Source organism: Narcine bancroftii, chromosome 3 (assembly GCF_036971445.1).
Source record: "Narcine bancroftii isolate sNarBan1 chromosome 3, sNarBan1.hap1, whole genome shotgun sequence".
Lineage (NCBI taxonomy): Eukaryota > Metazoa > Chordata > Chondrichthyes > Torpediniformes > Narcinidae > Narcine > Narcine bancroftii.
In genome coordinates this window covers 233532644-233555156 of record NC_091471.1, presented here as the reverse complement: position 1 = coordinate 233555156, position 22513 = coordinate 233532644, and the positions used below count along the sequence as shown (strand labels likewise).

Below are 22513 nucleotides of genomic sequence, written 5' to 3'. Positions count from 1 at the left end.
CTACAGATGGAAAGGGTCAGAACCAAGGGCCACCCACCCATCCCGTCAACAGGTAGGTCCAAAATATCAACCCCCACCCTTCCCTTCGACGGGTTGTTCCCAGATATCAACCCCCAACCCTCAAGTTGACAGGTAGGTCCTGGACATCACTCCCCACCCCTCTCATCAACAGGTGGGTCCAAGATATCAAAACCCACCCCTCCCGTCAACAGGTAGGTCCAGGACATAAACCCCAACCCCCACCCCTCCCATCGACAGGTGGGTCTCAGTTATCAACCCTCACCCCTCCCATCGACATGTAGGTCCAGGACATCATCCCCCACCCCTCCCGTCGACAGGTAGGTCCAGGACATCACACCCCCCACTCGCCCATTGACGGGTAGGTTCCAGATACCACCCCCCACCACTCCTGTCGACAGGTGGGTTGTGGATACCACCCCCCACTCACCTGTCGACAGGTAGGTCCCGGATACCACCCCCAACCTTCCCATCGACAGGTAGGTCCAAGATTCAACCCCCCACCCCTCCCATCGAAAGGTAGGTCCCAGATACCACCCCCCATCCTTCCCATCCACAGGTAGGTCCAGGACATCACCCCCCACCCCTCCTGTAAACAGGTAGGTCCCATATACTACCCTATAATCCTCCTGTCGACGGGTAGGTCCCAGATACCACCCCCCCCACCCCTCTCATCAAAAGGTAGGTCCCGGATACCACCCCCCCACCCCTCCCATCCACAGGTAGGTCCAGGACATCACCCACCACCCCTCCCATCAACATGTAGGTCCCATATACTACCCTCTAATCCTCCTGTCGACAGATAGGTCCCAGATACCACCCCCCACCCCTCCCATCGAAAGGTAGGTCCCAGATACCACCCCCCACCCCTCCCATCGAAAGGTAGGTCCCGGATACCAACCCCACCCCTCCCATCAACAGGTAGGTTCCAGATACCACCCCCATCCCTCCCATCCACGGGTAGGTCCCAGATACCAACTCCCACCCCTCCCATCGACTGGTAGGTCCCGTAAACCACCCCCACCCCTCCCATCAACAGGTAGGTCCCAGATACCACCCCCACTCCTCCCATCCACAGGTAGGTCCCAGATACCACCCCCCTATCCACAGGTATGTCCTAGCTCCAACTCACTTTTTCACAGGTAGGTCCCGGCTACCATTCCCCCATCCACTTGTCAACAGGTAGGTCCTGGCTACCACCCATCCCATTAGACAGGTAGGTCCTGGTTTCCACCCCACTCCCTAGTCGACAGGTAGGTCCCGGCTACCACCCTTCCCATTAGACAGGTAGGTCCCGGATACCACCACTACCCCCGTGCTGACAGGTAGTTCTATACGTAGTTCTGATGCCCAGCAGAGCTGTTCTCATGGGCAGGCTGGGGCAACTGGCATTTGGAAACTGGCTGCTCTGGGCTGATGGGGCTTGTTAGCCACAGAAAGCGACTCATCCAGGAGAGGGAAAGCTCCTGGTTTCAAACTTTATGGCTCTACCTGCTAACGGGAAAGGCTCCCAAGGGAAAATCTGGAGTCCCGAAGGTGGCTGACTGCTGTGCCCAGTCACCGGCATGGCAGCTCCTGTGATGCTGCTGGCACCGAACTGCATCGACCTTCGTCGCTCCTTCAAACCTGTTATTGGCCTGCAGAGGGGAAGGGTCCCACTGCAAGGGCAACAGATGGATCTCCAGATCAATCCTTCTCTGGCTTGCACCCTGGAGAAGCTGCACCAGCCCATGGTCAACTATGACTGACAGAGGCCACAGAGGGAAACCCCTCATGATTTTGTAAACCTCAATCAAATCTCCACTCATTCTCCAATCTCCAGGGAATAAAGTCCTAACCTGTTTATTCCTTCCCTGTACCTCAGTTCCTCAAGTCCTGGCAACATCTTTGGAAATGTTACAAACTATAGCCCCTTTTTTACTGTCAACCCTCCCAGGAAATCAGAACATTTGTGATCCCGGAAACCATTCACACCGCAACATTATTCTGCCACTGGGGACTTTAGCTGGGGGGGTGGGGGGTCCCCGCCCCCCAGAGATGACATTGAGAGTGTCTGGGAACGTACTCAGCGCACCGTTACTCATGGAGAATGGATTTGATTTTTTAATTTGGCCCTGCAGCTATGTGGATATAGTATAAACCAGGCAAGTCTTGTCAGCACAGTTATCAATGCTGTGTTGGAAACGCTGGCCGGAGACGACCGCTGTTTCATGGAGCAGAGGAGGCAAATTGGGGGGGGGGGGGAAGCAGATGGACAGGCTGAGTTGTGTAGTCATCGATGTAAACAGAGGCTCATTCTGACATTTTTTGAACGACAATTTAAAACGGGAGCACGCACTGACAAAATTTCCCCCCTCTGTGACGCACACACGCAGGCACTGATGTCACTGGTTGGACTAGTTGTTATTCACACCGCCAGAGGGTAATTGGTGAGTTAACTTGGCCGGGCTTTGACACTCGCTCATTCCACGCAGCAGAGCCCGGTTGAAATCTACTCGTTCTGTCTGGTCATGTAATTTAATACCACGCAATACTGGGCTGGTTAACTCAGATATAATCGGCAGTGTGAAAGGGACAAATAAGGTTACATGCCTTGGACGGAGATGACGATCTCATTGCTCATTTTCTTCACTCCTCTTGACCGGACGGCCGCTTCACACTGGTAAACGCCCGAATCATGTGGCCAAGAGACACTCTCGATTAAATAAGTCTCAGCATCCGACAACTTGAGAACGTTCCCACCTTTGTAAAACGTACGTCTCAAAGGGAAGGCTTGAAATATTTCAACCTGGCAAAGCAGTTTCAGCATTTGGCCTTCCCGTACTTGAGTTTCAGGCTTAGCGCTCAGTGTCGGCGTTGAGAAAATCTCTACAAAGAGGAAGAAAATGCAGATTTATCCCTTTGAACTTTTCAATGCAGATTTAAGGTCTTTTGCTTTGGCTGAAATTTGAAGTTCAGGAAGTGTTTTACAAATGGAATCTGATATTACATTTTAATTCTTTAAAAATTTAGATGTACAGCACCTCGTACTTTTGTACACCTCCATCTTCTACGCTCCAGGGAATAAAGTCATAACCTGTTTCACCTATTCCTGTAACTCAGCTCCCGAAGGCTTGGCAACATCCAAGTAAATCATCTCTGAATCTTAGTGAAATCTTTCTTGTCGTCAGGAGATCAAAACTGCTGCAAATTTGGCCTCACCAATGTCTTGCACGACTTTACCATAACATCCCAACTCCCATCAATAGCAAGTGTAAATTTAGACCTACAGCACAGTACAGGCCCCCATTGGCCCACGAGCCTGTGCCGCCCAATTGAACCCAATCAACCTACAACCCCAACCCCCCCACCCTCATACATTTTGAAGGGTGGGAGGAAACTGGAGCCCCTGGGAGGAAACCCATGCAGACACGGGGAGAACGTGTCAATTCACACAGACAGTGCTGGGATTTGAACCCTGGTCTCGATCACTGGCGATGCATCAGTGTTGCGCTAAACTGCGATGCCCTGCATGAGGGCACGAGGAAAGAACCATTGAGTGTAAACAGGAGGGGATGTTACAAAACTGGAACAACCCGTAAAACACTGGATGAATTCAACGGGTCAGGCAGTGTCAATGGGAAGACGTTTCCAGCCGACGGGTTATTACATTCATGACTTCTTTATTTTTAAAAATTTATACAGTATTTTTTTGTATGTATGGATGGTCGTAAGTCACATAGGTCATAAGTAGGGGGGCTACCTAGACACAAGGAGAGTACCTGGGAGGAGAGTCACGTGATGGAGTAGTGGCCGGACGGAGAACTCCAGCCCTCTCCAGAAAAGTCGGAAAAAACAAGAGAAAATACAAAGGCACAGAAATAAAAGTTAAAGAAAAGTGAGTATAAAGGTGGAAAGAAGATGGAGACAAAAGAAGAAAAATCAAAATCAACGGTAAGAAGAGAGGAAGAGAAGACAACGGAGGAAAAAGGTGAAGGCCTTACCTGTCCGAAGAGGCCCGCTGTGGAGAGAGGAGCCCGCTACCTCAGGTCGGTAGAAAAAGAACTACAACAATGGCTCACAGAGCCGAGTAAAAGTGCGCAACCGCGCATGAAAAAAAACACACCGACGGGAGGGGGGACCAGCTGGGGAGTCGATCTCCACTGCCAGCAACGACAGCTGCAGAACACCTGCAGCAAGAAGAGACCACAGAAGACAATAGAAACAAGAAAGAAGAGGAGGAAAGGGCAACAAAGAAACAACAGATGGCCAACCCAGAGGAAGAAGAAGAGGAAGAATACAGTGAAATAGATGAAGGGAAAGGCAAGGTAAAGGATATACTTGCTCTTGTTAGAGGATACATGGAGTCATTTAAAGAATGGCAAACACAGGAATTCAATGATTTAAGAAGAAGAATAAACAACACAGAAGAGAAAGTGAATAAAATAGATATGACCTTAACAGAAATGGGGAAAAAAATGGACAAGATGGAAAAACGGGCAGTAGCAGCAGAAATGGAGGTAGAAGACTTAAAAAAGAAATTGGAGGAATCTAATAAAAAAACTAAAGAGACACAAGAACTACTAGCTCAAAAAATAGATATAATGGAAAATTATAACAGAAGAAATAACATAAAGATAGTGGGCCTTAAGGAAGATGAAGAAGGCAAGAATATGAGGGAGTTTATAAAAGAGTGGATCCCTAAGACCCTAGGATGTCCAGAACTACAGCAAGAAATGGAAATAGAAAGGGCACATAGAGCATTGGCCTCTAAACCACAACCACAACAAAAACCAAGATCTATTGTAGTAAAATTCCTAAGATATACTACAAGAGAAAAGGTACTGGAGAAGACAATGGAAAAAGTAAGAGAGGGCAACAAACCACTGGAGTATAAAGGGCAAAAAATCTTCATTTATCCAGATATAAGTTTTGAACTCCTAAAGAAGAGAAAAGAGTTCAATACAGCAAAGGCGATTTTATGGAAGAAAGGGTATAAATTTATACTGAAGCATCCTGCGGTATTGAAAATATTTATTCCAGGACAACAAAACAGACTGTTCTCGGATCCAGAAGAAGCACGAAAATTTGCAGAACAATTACAAAAATAGACTGAGGGATGAAGACGGGTAATGAGAGTAAAAATGATCACGATTGATATGTATGTGGGTAAAGACAAAAATAGACTGAGGGATGAAGACGGGTAATGAGGGTAAAAATGACCACGATTGATATGTATGCGGGTAAAGAGGTATAAGAGTGAATAGAGACAATGGGCATATGTGAAAGTATCTGTAATTAGAGGAAAACATAGATAGTATAGACAAGAATTAATAAGGGAAGGTAATGGAATAGAGAGAATAAGGAGGGAATTAAAAGAGTGACCTTTGTGACATATGAAAAGTGAAATCTTTTCTGGGGGGGGCTGGGTGGGGGGAAAAGAGCGGTCACTGCAAAATCAGTTGACGCTTGCGAGTGGATTCGCAAATCCAAATGGAGAGGGGAGATGTGGTTGTCCGACAAGGGATAAAGGGCAACTCAGGAGGGGAAGGGGAGATTGGGGATAAAGAAGATAGAAATAGGAGAATAAGGAAAATGTTGGATGAAAATAAGAAAACAGAAATGGAAAAGGAGGAAAGGTAATGATGGAAAAACGGAAAGAGAAGATAAACAAAATATAAAATGGCTACGCTGAACTATATGACTTTAAATATTAATGGAATACATAACCAAATTAAAAGGAAGAAACTACTAAATTTACTGAAAAAGGAAAAAATAGATATAGCATTTGTCCAAGAAACACACTTAACTGAATTGGAGCACAAGAAATTAAAGAGAGATTGGGTAGGACATGTAACAGCAGCATCGTATAATTCAAAAGCAAGAGGAGTGGCTATATTAATTAGCAAAAATGTGCCATTTAAAATAGAAGAGGAAATAATAGATCCAGCAGGGAGATATGTAATGATAAAATGTCAGATATATTCGGAGCCTTGGAATCTACTTAATATATATTCACCTAACGAAGAAGATCAAAAGTTTATGCAAGATATCTTTTTGAAGGAAGCTAATACGCAAGGGAACATACTAATAGGAGGGGATTTCAATCTGAATTTGGATCCAAATATGGATAAAACGGGGAAAAAAATTAACAGGAAGAACAAAGTAACCAAATTTATAATTAAATCAATGCAAGAAATGAAACTTGTAGACATATGGAGGAAACAAAACCCAAAAGAAAAGGAATACTCATACTATTCGACTAGACATAAAACATACTCAAGAATAGACCTATTTTTGTTATCAGCTAGTATGCAGGATAGAGTAAGAAAAACAGAATATAAAGCGAGAATGCTATCGAATCATTCACCCTTAATACTGACAGTAAAGCTAGAGGACATCCCTCCAAGAATGTATAGATGGAGATTAAACCCCATGCTACTTAAAAGACAGGATTTTAGAGAATTTATTGAAAAACAATTAAAAATGTATTTTGAAGTCAATACGGAATCAGTGGAAGATAAGTTTATACTATGGGACGCAATGAAATCATTCGTTAGAGGACAAATAATAAGTTATGCAACCAAGATGAAGAAGGACTATAATCAGGAAACAGAGCAGTTGGAAAGGGAAATAGTAAACATAGAAAAAAAATTAGCAATAAAGGAAGATACAACCAAAAGAAGAGAATTGGCGGATAAAAAAATAAAATATGAAACATTACAAACATATAAGGTGGAGAAGAATATAATGAAGACAAAACAGAAATATTATGAACTAGGTGAAAAAACACACAAAATCTTAGCATGGCAGCTTAAGACAGAGCAAACTAAGAAAATGGTATTGGCAACAAGGAAAAAAGACAAACAAATTACATATAATCCAAAAGAAATTAAGGAAAACTTCAGAGAATTCTATGAATAATTATACCGAACTGAAAAAGAAGGGAAAGAAGGGAAAATAGATGAATTTTTGACTAAAATTGAACTACCAAAACTACAAATAGAGGAACAAAATAAATTAACAGAACCATTTGGAACAGTAGAAATACAAGAGATAATAAAAAAATTACCAAATAATAAGACACCAGGAGAGGATGGACTCCCAATAGAATTCTACAAAACATTTAAAGACCTATTAATACCGCCCCTCCTGGATGTAATCAACCAGATTGATGAGACACAAAACTTACCAGATTCATGTAAAACAGCAATAATTACAGTGATACTAAAACAAGGGAAAGATCCACTCTCACCAGCGTCATATAGACCAATATCTTTGCTAAACACAGATTATAAGATAATAGCTAAACTATTAGCAAACAGATTAGCAGAACAGGTACCGAAAATGGTAAATTTCGACCAAACTGGATTTATCAAAAAAAGACGCACAACAGACAATATTTGTAAATTTATTAACTTAATTCATGCAGTAGAAGGAAATAAAGCACCTGCAGTAGCAGTTGCTTTAGACGCAGAGAAGGCCTTCGACAGAGTAGAATGGAATTACTTGTTCAAAGTATTGCAAAAATTCAGTTTACCGGAGAAGTATATTAATTGGATTAAAGCATTATATAAGGGACCGTTAGCGAAAGTGACAGTAAATGGACATGTATCAAAGCAATTTAACTTAAGCAGGTCAACGCGGCAGGGATGCCCACTATCACCATTATTGTTTGCGCTAGCTATAGAACCACTAGCAGAATCGATAAGAAGAGATAATAATATAAAAGGAATAAAAATAAAAGACAGGGAATATAAAATCAGTCTGTTTGCGGATGATGTGATAGTGTACTTAACAGAACCAGAACTATCAATAAAAGAACTATATAAGAAATTGAAGGAATATGGAGAAGTGTCGGGATACAAGATAAACGTAAATAAAAGTGAAGCAATGCCTATGAATAACGCGGATTTCTCAAAATTTAAGAAGGAATCCCCATTCAGATGGCAAATGCAGGCAATAAGATACCTAGGTGTACAAATAAACAAAAATCTAGGCCAATTATATAAACTCAATTACAATCCACTAATGAAAAAATTACAGGACGATTTAGAGCATTGGAAAGAGCTACCACTAACACTGATAGGAAGGATAAACTGTATTAAAATGAACATTTTTCCAAGGATACTATACTTATTTCAGGCATTGCCAATACAACTGACAGAAAAATTCTTCAAAGAGTTAAAGAAAATAATAAGGAAATTTTTATGGAGAGGGGGGAAACCGAGGACTGCACTAGATAAATTAACAGAATGGTATAAACAAGGAGGCTTACAATTGCCAAACTTCAAAAATTATTATAGAGCCACACAATTAAGGTACCTATCAGATTTTTATCAAACAAGGGAAAAACCAGACTGGACGAGATTAGAATTAGATAAAATAGGGGAAAAGATACCTGAACACATATTATATCAATGGGACGAAAAATTGGTACAACATAGAACTTCTCCAGTATTACACCATCTCCTCAATATATGGAAGAAGATTCATGTAGAAAGAAATAAAACAAATTATCAATTACCAAAACTAATATTGATGCAAAATAAGCTACTCCCTTTTACAATAGACAACCTTTCCTTTAGAAAATGGGAAAAAAAAGGGATTAAAATAATAGAAAATTGTTTTTCAGGAAGTAGATTCTTATCCTTTGAACAAATGAGAGATAAGTACAATATAACTGGAGATACAGCGCTGGCATATTACCAACTGAGATCCTACTTGAAAGATAAATTAGGAAGCAATTTGAGTTTACCAGAGGGAAGAAACCTTGAATATGTGATTACAGATACAATGTTAATCAAAAGATTTATAACAAATATGTATATTAAACTGCAAGAAAAGGAGAATGTGGAAACAAATGGTAAAACTAAACAAAAATGGGAACAAGATTTAAATATAAAGATAAAAAAGGAAACATGGGAGAAATTATGTTCTGGAACGATGAGAAATACAGTAAATACGAGGCTACGTATGATACAATATAATTGGTTACACAGACTATACATTACACCGCAAAAGTTAAATAAATGGGACCCAACAGTATCTGATAGATGTTTTCGATGTAAAAAAGAAATGGGAACAACAATTCATGTAATCTGGACATGTGAGAGAGTAGAAAAGTTTTGGGATGATCTCAATCAGATATTAAATAAAATAACAGAAAACAATATACCAAAGAATCCAGAGATCTTTCTCCTAAGTAACATAAAAAATAAAGAATTTGGAATTGACTTGGAGGATGCACAAAAAAGATTTATTAAGATAGCCCTAGCCGTAGCAAAAAAATGTATTATGTCAACCTGGAAATTGGAAGATAATTTGAAAATATAGAAATGAATAAATGTATTCCATTAGAAAATAACATATAGTTTAAGAAATAATATTGAAATATTCAAACAAGTATGGGAGCCTTACATTAAATACAATAGCGAAAACCTACCGGGAACAAACATTACCTAAGTTGATGGAAGGAGAAGAAAAGAAAAGAATGGACTCAGTAGAATTTCTGGTGTATTTTTGTTGAATGACAACATTGTCTGACTGACTTAATGCAACCTAGATTGTATACCTAAAATGGATGAGAGGGGGGGTGGGGGGGTGGCTTGGGAGGAGGGAGGGGGGGGGGGAGAAAAAGTCACTGTATATGTGTGAAAATGAAAAAGTGTATATCATGGCTAACGTGTTTCATGGTGTGAAAAATAAAAAATTTTTAAAAAAAAAAAGGAGGGTACCTGGCAAGCTCCTCCTGGGTAGACCCATGGTATCAGACTATAGCAATGAGTGTATCAAACTGTGGCAGTTTTAAAAATCAGAATTTATTGTCATGAACAAGTCACGAAACTCGTGGTTTGTGGCCGCATCACACAGTGCAAACATTCATATAAACCACCTTACCGAAAATAAATCAAAATAGTGCACAAAAAGTCAACGTGAGGCAGGGTCTGAGGTTCATCGATCATTCGGGAACCTGACGGCGGAGGGGAAGAAGCTGTCCTTGCGCTGCTGATGTGTGGGAGTGTGGGGAGTGGGAGTTCAGTCCTTTCAGAGTGGGATCTACTGTTTGTGGCCATGTGGCCAGGCTTCTGCTACGTCGAAACACGGAGTTAATCCAACTATCAGTTCGTTACGCTAGTCGGTAGTGATTCAATCCAGTTTACACTCCGCTCTCTTCTGGTGTAGGGTTGCCCAATTGATGTTAGTCTCGAGGCCTTAGTTCTCTATGGCCTGGACTCCATGTCATGGGAAATATCTGTTCATGAGTTTGTGTTGGTCCCTCAATGAAGTGCCCAGTGAGGCGAGTTCTTGGACTGTTCCCTGCCTCCCCTCTATATAGAATGTGGCATGATTGTACAGACAACATTTCTCTGTTCTCAAGTCCCGTATTTGACAACATATAGGACTCCTCCCCACCACCACCACCCCCCCACATCCCCACCGCCCCCACTTTAAGTGTGAGGTTCTTGGAAAAATTTATTTTTGTGTATTTACTTCATTCAATTTCTTCGGGGTTCCATCGCTCACTGTCTCCCACAGCGCTTTGAGGGAAGGGCTGGGCCTTGGTGATTGGGCTTTAATCCACGGGGCCAGCGGTCCCCTTAAAGCTCCATGGGAGAGCATGCAGGAGGGGAGGGGGAGAGAGCAGGCCTTCTTGCTGGGGGAAGTGAGCGGCAGCGAATCCGGAAAGCACGGGTGAGAAGTTTGAGTGCTTTCCTCCTGTCGCCACCTTGCAAAATGTCACCTTCACATGTAGGACCTGGGGTGGATTTTGAGGTGATTTTTTAATATGTGCAGTGGTGTTACCCTGATATCCTAAATGTAAATATAAAAATTTCACGTCAGGTCCTGAAGATGCGGGGGCTGTTTATGTTGACGGACCAACATGGTGGCGGCCAAGGGCCGGGAGGGGGCTGAGACACCATTGGATGTGTTCTATTTCTGGGACACGAAGGTGGTGGCGGGCCAGGGGGTAGGGGGGTGGGAGGTGAGCACAGGCCCGGAGTAAAAGTGTTTGTCTGAAGATGGTCGCTGTCAGTTTGGTGCAGTGCTCTGTGTTGTTCAGTGGTCTAAGAGGGATTGTTGACTGTCCATGCTCCCCTTGTCTGCTGGTATTTCCCTAGGTTTCTTCAGTTCCACCAAGGCCTCTCTCTCCATCCTCCAAGTTCGGCTGATCCCTTCTTGTGTCTCTCCTTTTGAAGGCTTCCTCGGTTTCTAATATGAAGTTCTTCTCCGTAATCTCCATCGGTAGAGGAGCTCCACAGGGCTGCGTTCTTACCCCCCTGTTCTACTCATTCTACACCTACGACTGTGTGGCTCGGTACGACAATAACACCATCTACAAATTTGCCAGCCATACCACTGTAGTGGGTTGTGTAAAGGAAGGCGATGAGTCAACGTACAGAAGGGAGATGGAAAACTTGGCTGAATGGTGCACCAACAACATCCTTGCATTCAATGTCACCAAAACCAAGGAGCTCTGGTTGACTTCAGGAAAGGAAAGCCAGAGGTGAACGATCCAGAGATCATTGGGGGATCAGAGGTGGGGAGGGTGAGCACTTTTAAGTTCATGGGAGTCACTGTCTCAGAGGATCTTTCCAGGACCCAACACACCAATGGCATCGTGAAGAAAACACTTCAGTTCTTCTACTTCCCCAGGAGTTTGCGGAGATTTGGTATGACACCAGAACCCCTGGTAAATTTCTACAGAGGCATGGTGGAAAGTGTGCTAACCTGGAACATCACAGTCTGGGGTGTGAACACCAATACTCCTGGGTGTAAAGCCCTGCTAAAAGGTAGTCGACACACTCCAGGTAAAATCCTCCCCCGCTATTGAGCACATCTACAGGGAACGCTGCCATCTGAGGGCAGCAGTGATCATCGAAGACCCCCACCACCCAGCACATGCTCTGTTCTCACTGCTGCCATCAAGAAAGGGGGCTGAGCTGCCACGAGACTCGCCCCACCAGGTTCAGGAATATCTGCTACCCCTCCACCATCAGACTCCTTAACAACCAACTCAATCAGGATCTCATTTTGGGACCCTGATGTGCACTTGATTGATTTTCTTTTTGCTCTCCCTGTATTGCACAGTCAGTTTGTTTACATTCGTGATCTGTGAAGTTCTTTCTTTGTTTACAAGTTTACGCTGCGTTGTGTTTATGTTTTGCATGACCGATTAGTGGGAATTCTGCTGTGCCCACAGGATAAAGGAATCTCAGGGCTGTAGGTGATGACACTAAATCTGAATCTAATCTAAAATGGAAGAACAATAAGAGGTAACGTGATAGGAGGAAGATCCACGCTGATAGGGGGTAGGGAGCTGGAATAGGAAGGTCTCGTTGACAGGCAGGTGGAGGTGGCGCTGGGAGGCAGGGAGGGAAGGGAAGAAGGGATGGAGCCAGAAAGACGGAGGAACGAGTGTGGGCTTCAGTGGAGGAAAAAGTGCGGTGATCATACAATATCATACGCACAGCCTTGATGTATTTACAATTACTAATGAGCACAACATTGTGGCCAAAATGCCGGAACATTTGACAAAAGCAATGACTATAAATACCCCGGAAGCAACCAAAACAACAGCACTTGCTGGTTTCCGCGTGCAGACAAAACCTTGCGGTCATTGGATAATAATGACAGCTCCGACCGGAGCGCGAGAGAAGGTTCAAAAGGTGAATGAGCATCGAGTTTTAGCCTCGTAAGTGTATTGATTCCTGGAAGCTGGTCTGATGGAAAATGTTTTATAACAAACGACAGGGATATTGTTATCAAAAGTAATATACTCCTGCTGAAACACGGCACAAAAATTTTATAGACATTTTGGTGTCAGCCCCCCTTTCGAATGGAGTCACCTGTTGTGGTCCACAACACTCCCCACCTCCCCGAGTGACACCAGTGTGTCTGGAGTTGATTGTGGCCAGACTGGGCAGTTGGACCATGCAGAGCAGCACTGTGTTTCCACTCTGTGCTCTCCCCAGGTCCATGGCAGTGCCAGCCCTGCCTTTGCAGCATCTCTGGCAGCACCAACATTCTTTAAAAGTCAACAGCCAATTGATTAAACTCCCTCTGCCAGGGCTTTGCCCATGTCGGTCACTGATCCACGTCCTTTTACAGCCTTGTGCAGACTTTCACACTCTGCACAGATCCACAAATCATAGGGCCCACCACTGTAGACAGTGAGGCTTGCGTGTAAAGTCATTGAAATGTTCAAATATCTTTGCTCTAAATGTGCACACTGATGGTTTACTGTGAAAGAGAGGTCATTGCTGGTCTTTACCACAGCCTGGGAGTTTGCATTTGCTTTGCAACGGTATTGTAAAGAGTCTTCCAGCGACACCTTTTCTACGTGTATTCGGTTGGAGTCCGGATCCCCATTCAGCAGCTTGAAGCCCTTGTAGAATGTGTATTCAAGAAACACATTGGAACGGTGCACATGCAGGAGGCAGACGAGTGTGAATGTTCCCCCCTCCAGTATTTCGGCTTCATGCTCCAGCTCCAGTCGTGGTTTGGACATTAACTCTAAATGCATCACAGAAGGTGGGTAGATTATCGTCCTCAGCGCAAACATGAACAAGTAATCGACATTAAACATCCTTGACCACCATAAAGGCTGTAACAATTGTCATATTACCTCTCATGGTGCGAGTGGCTGTAATAACCTGGATCATTCAATCTGATTCTCACACACACACACACACACACACACACACACACACACACACACACACACACACACACACACACAGAGGAAGAGGGATGGGTGATTGTATATGTGTGTGTGATAGTACAGATTCTATCACCAATGTGTATATGTACAGAGGGTCGTGTAGGATTACTGTGATTGGCTGAGAGTGTAGCCACGCCTACTGGCAGGTCTTAAAGGATTGCTCCTAGCCAGATCGGGACATTCTGGACTGGTCAACCTACTTGTGATGTGCGCCAGTCTTTTAGCTAATAAAAGCCTTGGTTTGGATCGACAAGTCTTTGGTTCTTTCGACACGCACTACAGTGTGTGAGCGAGAGAGTTTCAGAGAAAGAGAGACAGCGAGGGAGTGTGTATGTGAGAGAGGGATAGAGTTTGTGTTTCTGAGACACAAACATGGAGAGAGAGTGTATGTGTGTGCGTGAGAGAGAGAGTGCATGTGTGTATGTGAGAGAGAGTGAGGGAGTGTGTGTGTGAGAGAGAGTTTGTGTCTGAATCACACACAGACATACACAGAGAGAGGGTGAGTAAGAGTGTACATGTGTGCAAGGGAGAGTGTGTCAGAGAGGGAGGGAAGAGAGAGCGAGGGAGTGTGTGTATGAGAGAGAGAGCATTTGTGTCTTTGAGACACACAGACAAACACGGAGAGGGGTGAGTGAAAGTATATTGTGTGCATGAGAGTGTCAGAGACAGAAGGAGAGAGAAAAGTGTGCTTGTGTGTGTGTGTGTGTGTATGTGTGTGTGTGTGTGTGTGTGTGTGTGTGTGTGTGTCTCAAAGACACTAAGTCTCTCCCTCTCTTTTTCTCTCTCTCTCTCACACACACACACACACACACACACACACACACACACACACACACACACACACACACACACCCTCGCTGTTTCCTCTCCTTCTATGTCTCTGACATTCTCTCTCACACTCACTCACCCCTCTGCCCCTCTACGCGCCCGTGAGTGTAACAAATTCTCTCTCTCTCTCCCTGTGTCTCTAACTATCAGCCAGTGTCTGAGCCTTTCCTTTCCGTGCACCAGTATCTAAAATGAGATTAAATCTCGCTTCTCCCACTTCATCTGGCTTCTCGTTCCACACCCCCACCAGCCCCTGCATGAACTAAGTTGCCATCTGGTCCCCAAGGAATCTTTCCCTTTGATTTTCTGTAATGGCGCACCCGGCACAGAATCTTACTTTCACGCGGCTGAAAGACCCACGGCCACTGCTGTTGACTCAAGGCGAGGAGCCCACGGAGGCCGGTGGGTTCTGTGGGAGACTGCTGTCAAGGAAACTCGCACCGGGGCCAAGGACCATTAAAGACTGGCTCCAAACTGGCCAAAAAATATCGGAACCGGGATTCAAGAGGTTGCCGTGGGTGCTGACCATGTCGGGAGGTTCGGATCTGGAGCGCAGGTCACCAATGGTTTGGACTGGAGTCTTTGTGGCTGCAGGAGTTGGAGGCGAATCTACGGCCACTTGGTGACTTGGGGGGTGGGGGGGGGGGAGACTCTCGTCTGCTTCTCTCTCTCCGACTGCAAGATGCGCTTCAGGTCATTTCTGCCGATGGTGAATCTGTCTGCCCTACAGCAGGCAAAAGCAATTCCATGTAGTAATATGAGTTAATTACAAGACAGTAAATTGAATCTTGGATGTAAAAACATACAAGGTTCTGGGCTCTGAGGGAGGGAAAGGTTAGGTTGATGGTTGATGGAGATTGACACCATGTCCCAGCCCATGGGGCAAGCACTGTCTCTCGACAGCCAGGTTTGACATAATCTGTTGCAATGATCAGATTATGATGTGGCTTACCTTTGACCAAAATTGACACCTCGTGACTAGTTTTTCTCAGGCCAAATGCCTGAGCATGGACTTCACAATAGTACGTCCCCGAGTTTTCCAGAGAGGCCGCACTGATGTGCATTTCCCTGCTGTACTGGGCGGCCTTCAAATCCTTGGCATTTTTAAAGAAGATGTATTGCAGGAGAACGTTGGCATGGATTGTCTCAACAAAGCAGAGGAATTTCAATTCATCCCCCTCGAATACTGTGGGTACATGGCTGATCCTCAGCTCCGGCTCAGAAAAGACTTCTGCAAAGAAAAGATGCGGATGGTCGGTGGCTGAGGGTGGTGGAAGGTTATGAGAGGACATAGATGGGATGCAGGAGTGAGAAGTGGCAGATGGAGTTCAATCCTGATCAGTGAGAGGACTAACCAGGAGGCTGAGTCCAGGGTTCATGGTTGGTTACTTAAGAGTGTGGATGAACAGAGGGACCTTGGGGTCCAAATCCACACATCCCTCAAGGCCGCCACACATAGGTTGGTTGGGTAGTTAAAAAGGCCTATGGGATGCTGAGTTTCACTAATAGAGGGATTGAGTTCAGGAGTAGAGAGATCACGTTACAACTCAACAAATTTCTGGTGAGACCCCACTTGGAGTATTGTGTTCAGTTCTGGTCACCTCATTACAGGAAGGATGTGGAAGCCGTGGAGAGGGTACTGAGTGATTGACCAGGGTGGTGTCTAGATTAGGAAATGTCTGATGAGGCAAGGTTTGCAGAGCTGGGACTTTTCTCTTTGGAGCATAGAAGGATGAGAGGAGACTTCATAGAGGTCTACAAGATTAGGAGAGGCATAGATGGAGTGGACAGCCAGCGCCTGTTTCCCAGGGCAGGGTCAGCAAACACCAGAGGACGTCTGTACAAAGTGAAGAGAGGGAAGTTCAGGGGTAAGTGTTTTTACCCAGAAAGTTGTGGGTGCCCGGAATGCCTTGTTGGGGATGGTGGTGGAGACTGGAACATTGGGGGCATTTAAGAGACTCTTAGACAGACACATGGATGGAAGGAAAATAGAGGGTTTCAGGGTAGGGAAGGTTTAGTACTTTATTTTAGGAAGGAGTATCTAGGCCAGCACAACATTGAGGGCAGAAGGGCCTGTATTGTACTGTATTGCTCTTTGTTGCTCTGGTGAGGGCAGCGATTAAGGAGGGTGCGTTGACGCTGTGCACGTCCATGGGGTCTTGCTGCCAGGGGCATATCTTTCTACCCCCACCCCTCGGTGGTCTCCTCCACCGCCCCATGATCCCCCACCCCACCGTGGTTCCCGCACCTCCCCCCGATGACTAAACATGGCGCATTGACGATTAGTGTATGCAGAGGCCCCACCCCTCGGCCAACACCAACCCCCCTCCCCGACATACAGAGAATACATCCCTCATTCTTCTCTGCTTCGTCCTTCCATTCACTAACACCTCATTAAATTGAAGGAGCAGCACCAGATCTTCCGCCTAGGCGCCCTCCCAGCCGGATGGCATGAACGTTGACTCCTCTGGTCTCTGCTGACCCACTCCCTGTTCTCCCTCCCTCCCTCATCCCTCTGTCTTCATTCTTCCAGCTTTCCGTCACCCCATTCCCTCTCCATTCGCATACCCATTCTCTACATGCCTGATCCACCTGTAGTGCAGCACGGTTGGCGCAGCGGTGAGTGCCACATCTTTATGGCGCCAGTGATCGGGACCAGGGTTCGAATCCCGCATTATGTGTCAAGACCTCCCCGTGTCTGCGTGGGTTTTCCCTGGGTGGGCTCCAACTGAAAGGCTCACAACTGCAGCAGGGCTGCTGGCAATTCGAGGAACCCATGAAGGCTGTTGGCTGCTGGAGGCTGCTCTTGGGAACACTCGCGCCAGGGCTGCAGACCGCTGGACACTGGCTGAAGGGAGGTACTAGATATTGAAACTAGGCTGCGAGTCAGTGCCGTAAGCACTGACTATGTCGGGAGGTTTGGATCACTGATGGTTTGGACTGGACTCTGTGTGGCTGCAGGACTTGCTCTCTGACTGTAAGAGGCACTTCAGTCTATTCCTACCGATGGCAAATCTGTAACATGACCCTGTTTTATTACAATGGCAATAAATTGAACCTTGAAGGGGCTCAAGTCCGAAACGTTGCTTCTACCTTTACCTTTGCTCCATAAAGTAGGCGGTTTGACCTGTGGAGTTTCTCCAGTTCTTGTGTTTTTATTTCCACCGTCGTGTCTGCAGACTTTCATGTCTTATTAGGAACAGTTTAGGTTTCACTTACGTTTCACCGTAATGGCGACCACGTTACTCTCCTTTCGCAGAGATCTCCACATTGATAACACTGCACAACTGTATGTACCGGAGTCATCCATCAACGCAGATCCCACGTTCCAGTAGTTGATTTCCGAATGATCCTGAAGGGTTTTGAAGTCTTTGTAGAATATGTATGTGAGACGAACACCAGGATCGAACTTTTCAACGTGGCAGGTGATGGCGAGTGGTTGTGACACAAATATTTCACCTTCCTGTTCGACCCTTAACACGGGCTTGGAAAATCTCTCTGCAATGGGATCATGGAGAGTAAGACAGAGGTAGAACATAGAGCAAAGTACAGGCCCTTCGGCCCACAATGTGGTGCTGAACATTAGATCCTGCCTCCCGTCACCCTCCACTGTAAATTCCTCCCCCCCTTCCCCTGGCCCACCACGTGCTTGTCCAACCGTCTCTTGAGTTTCATCAATGCACCTGTCCCCACCCACTGACCTGGGCTGTGCATTCCACGCACCAACTCCTCTCGAGGTAAAAAAAAACTTTCCTCTAATGTCTCCCTTGAACTTTCCACCAATTACTTTCAAGCCCTGCCCTCCTGTATTGTGCAACAGTGCACCGGGAAGGAAGCACTGGCCGACCCCTCTGTCCATCCCTCTTCACATCATGTAAACCTCTATCATGTCTCCTCTCATCCTCCTTCTTTCCAAAGAGTGAAGCCACAGCTCCCTTAATCTCTGCTCATAACTAATGCCCTCTAAACCAGGCAGCATCCTGGGAGATCTCCTCTGCACCCTTTCCAATGCTTCCACATCTTTTCTGTAGCAAGGCGACCAGAACAGGACACAGTACTCAGAGTGTAGTCTAACCAGGGTTTGGTAGAGCTGCATCATTACCTCACGGCTCTTCAGCTCATTCCCTCCACTTATGAAAGCCAACACCCCATAAGCTTTCTTAAGCAATCCCTTACTAATCACAGAGCACTGATGGCATAGGGATTACTTAAAGTGGACTGTGAGAAGGAAGGAAAAGGTTGAGAACCACTTCGAACCTGTAACCCCGGCAACGCTCAAGTCAATCTTCTCTGCGCTCTCTCCAATTTGTTGAGATCTTTCCCATACTTTGGTGACCAAACCTACACACAATTCTCTACATTTGGCCTCACCAATGCCTTGTACAATTTTACCATCACATCCCAGCTCCTAGACACCTTACCCTCAACAAATAATCGACAGGCAATGGCAGCCCCTGACCACCTTTAGCAACCACCTCTGGCCAGGCAGCAGAGGCATCTCTCCTTCGTGTCCGAATTCACCATGGACATCCAGCACATGGCGGGCAAAAATAACGTGCTGGCTGATGCACTTGAGGTCATCTATCCCAGGGCATAGATTATTCATTTCAGGCCAGGCCACATGACAACCCCGAGATCCTAGTGTACAGGACAGCACATTCCTGGCTATGGCTAAAGGATGTCATAATTTCCCCCGGCAACCAGATGTCTCCACTGGCAAACCCTGCCCAATCATGCTGGCATCATGGAGATGGCAGGACTTCAAAGTGTTGCACAACCTGGTGCACCCGGCCGCCAGAACCACAGTCAAGATGGTGGCCAACAGGTTTGTCTGGCATGGCCTTCTCAAGCAGTTCAGTCAGTAGGCCAAGACCTGCATGCTCTGTCAGGCGTCCAAGGTCCAGACTCACATTAAAGCTCCATCCCACTGTCATTTGAACCAGGTGGTGCAGGTTCAGCCACGTCCACATCATGGGGCTGCTACTGGTTTCCCGTGGGATGAGATATCTCCTCATCATTGTTGACCATTCAGCGAGGTGACCATAGATGTTCCTGTTGTTGACACAACCACAGAGACCTTCCCTAGGGCACTAATCAACAGCTGGGTGTCCAGGTTTGAAGTCCCAGAACATCTGAACTCTGACAGGGGAGCTTTGTTTACTTCAGGGCTCTGGACGACACTGGCCACACTGTTGGGAACCGAACTCCACCTGACCAGGGCATATCACCCACAGGCCAAAGGGATGGTGGAGTGGTTCCACAAACATTTAAAATGGCCCTGATGGCCCAGCTCAAGGGGCCCAACTGGGCGGACAAACTGCCCTGGGTCCTCCTGGGGATACACACCACACCGAAGGATAACTTTAATGCCTCTACAGTGGAAATGGTTTATGGTGCGCTGTTGGAGATCCAAGGGCAGCTTCTGGCTGCTGCCAAGGACCCCGAGACCCTCACAGATTCACTGAAATAACTGAGGGAAAGACTGTGTACCCTAGCTCCTCCAGAGCCCCCACCACAAGGCCAGCACAGATCCCATATCCACAATGACTTGCAAACTTGAGTAAGTTTTCATGCAAAGGGGAACGCACCGGGCATCCCTCCAACAGCCGTACGAGGTGCTGTACAAAGTCATCAGACACAATGGGTCAACGTCTGCATTGGGCATTAGCGGCAAACAGGGAACCTTCACCCTTGACCACCTGAAACTGGCCCACTCGGACATTAACCAGCCAATCGCCACCCAGACCCCATGACACAGAGGTAGGCCACTCAAAGTGGCATGCGAAGCACCAATCACCAGTTCAGGGGGGGGGGAGGGTGGAAGTGAGTCATGTAGCAGCCCGTGAAACCCCTCAATAAAAGGCCAGCAAACATTACGATCGCGAGGGCCCCACGGGGACCAGTCACCATCGTCCTGCGTGACAGGAAATGGCGGGAAGGCCAGCCAATCAGAGCCTGGCGCTGGGGCAACATCACGCCTGTCGTCAGAGGCAGGGAGTGAAGATAAACAGAGCTGGTAGAGGAATAAATCGGTCTTCGCCCATGACTCGACTCGTTCTTACTCTACACTTCTTCTCCTTCCATGACGACTTCATTCTCAAAAAGATCATTGATCTTGGTTCACAAATATTACTGACCACAACATCGTGGCTAAAACACCAGAAACTTTGACAAAAGCAGTAACGATAAAAATCCCAGCAGCAACAAAAAAAAACAGCGCTTGCTGGTTTCCGCGTGTAGACGAAACCGCGGGATTCGAAGCCTCGTTGTCATTGGGTAATAGCGACTGCTCCGACCGAAGCTCATGACAAGATTCAAAAAGTCAAGAGCATCGAGTTTTTACCTCGTAGGTGTATCGATACCAGGAAGCTGGGCTTACAAGAAAATGTTTTTGTTATTTTAACAAATGAGAGGGATGGTTTTTTTTTTAAATAAAAACGGCATAAAATTTTACGGACAGTCATTTTGGTATCATCCCCTCCCTCAACCCCGACAGTGTCTCCCGGTGGGGTCCACACCCACCCCCGAGTGACTCCAGTGCCCCCAACCTGCAATCGGGTCATTCATACCTCGAACATTCACGTCCACTTGATTGGAAGTTGACTTCTCATAAGTGCAACTGTATGATCCAACATCCTCCAAATGAGCCGATTGAATTCTGTATGTCACTGAATTTTTATTAATTCTCAAATCTTTGATCGACTTCCCATCCTTATGAAATTTAAATCGTTTTCTCCCATAACACCTTTTGCACCGGCAGGTCAACTGAAGAGAGTCTCCTTCCCAAACCGAAAGCAGGTTGATTTGTAAAATCACATTGCGACCAACTGTTGAAAGAGAGAATTGCAAGGTGGATGTTTTCATTCAGACACAACATTAACGTTGCAGAGAACCTGTAAACATCGGGCTTTTGCCCATTGTTTGCAGGTCTATTAATGCCCACAATGAACATCAGATCGATCTACCTGCCTTAGCAACTATCAACCAGCAGACCTTACATCAACAGTGATGAAGTGTTTCAAACGACTGGCGATGAAGCATATCAGCACCTGTCAGCGCGGTAACATGGATCTATCTCACTGGCCCGACACAAAGCCCTGGAACATCTGGACAGCAAAGATCCTCTTTATCGACTACATGGCATTGAAAACCATCATCCCCTCCAAACTGATCAGTAAACTCCAAGACCTGGGACTCAACAACCCACTGTGTAATTGGATCCCGGATTTCCCCTCCTCCAGACCTCAATCAGTTATGATTGATAAGAACTTCTCCTCCACAATCTCCATCAGTACCACTGCACCACAGGGCTGCGTTCTTAGCCCCCTGCTCCACTCACTCTACACCTAGGACTGTGTGGCTTGGTATGACAATAACACCATCTACAAATTTTCCAGTGATACCATGGTAGTGGGTTCTGTAAAGGAAGGGGATGAGTCAGCATACAGGAGGGAGACTGAAAACTTGGCTGAATGGGGCACCAACAACCTTGCAGTCAATGTCACCAAAACCAAGGAGCTGCTGGTTGATTTCAGGAAAGGAAAGCCAGAGGTGAACGATCCAGTGATCATCGGGGGATTAGAGGTGGGGAGGGGGAGCACATTTAGATTCTTGGGAGTCACCATCTCTGGGGATCTTTCCTGGACCCAACGCACCAATGGGATCATGAAGAAAGCACGTCAATGCCTTGACTTCCTCAGGAGTTTGCAGAGGTTTGGTATGAAATCAGAACCCATGGCAAATTTCTGCAGAGACACAGTGGAAAGAGCGCTGACCAGTTTCATCACGGTCTGGTGTGGGAACACCAGTAGCCTGAACGTAAAGCCCTCCTCAGGACATCACGTGTAAGTTTCTCCCCACTGTTGAAACCATCTACGGGAACACTGTCGTCGGAGAGCAGCAACACACACCACCCAGCACGCAGTCTGTTCTCGTTGCTCCCAACAGGGAAAGAGGTCGAGG

At 46.0% G+C, this 22513-nt stretch overlaps 1 protein-coding gene across 6 annotated transcripts in view; it reads right to left on the bottom strand.

Moving 5' to 3' along the window:
* The window catches only part of LOC138758292 (Fc receptor-like protein 4), a 79742-nt gene that overhangs the window by 24509 nt on the left and 32720 nt on the right, over positions 1 to 22513 (bottom strand). For 5 of the 6 annotated variants that reach the window (XR_011354240.1, XM_069926991.1, XM_069926995.1 and 2 more), the window contains 4 exons: positions 21121 to 21378; positions 17771 to 18049; positions 15504 to 15782; positions 2611 to 2886 (listed from right to left, as the gene is read on the bottom strand). Coding sequence is in view for 5 of the 6 variants with exons in the window: in XM_069926991.1 (XP_069783092.1) it covers positions 2611 to 2886; positions 15504 to 15782; positions 17771 to 18049; positions 21121 to 21378 (1092 nt within the window). In the remaining variant the exon portion in view is untranslated. The remainder of the gene's footprint in view (positions 1 to 2610; positions 2887 to 15503; positions 15783 to 17770; positions 18050 to 21120; positions 21379 to 22513) is intronic. The other variant, XM_069926996.1, reaches the window with a different exon arrangement.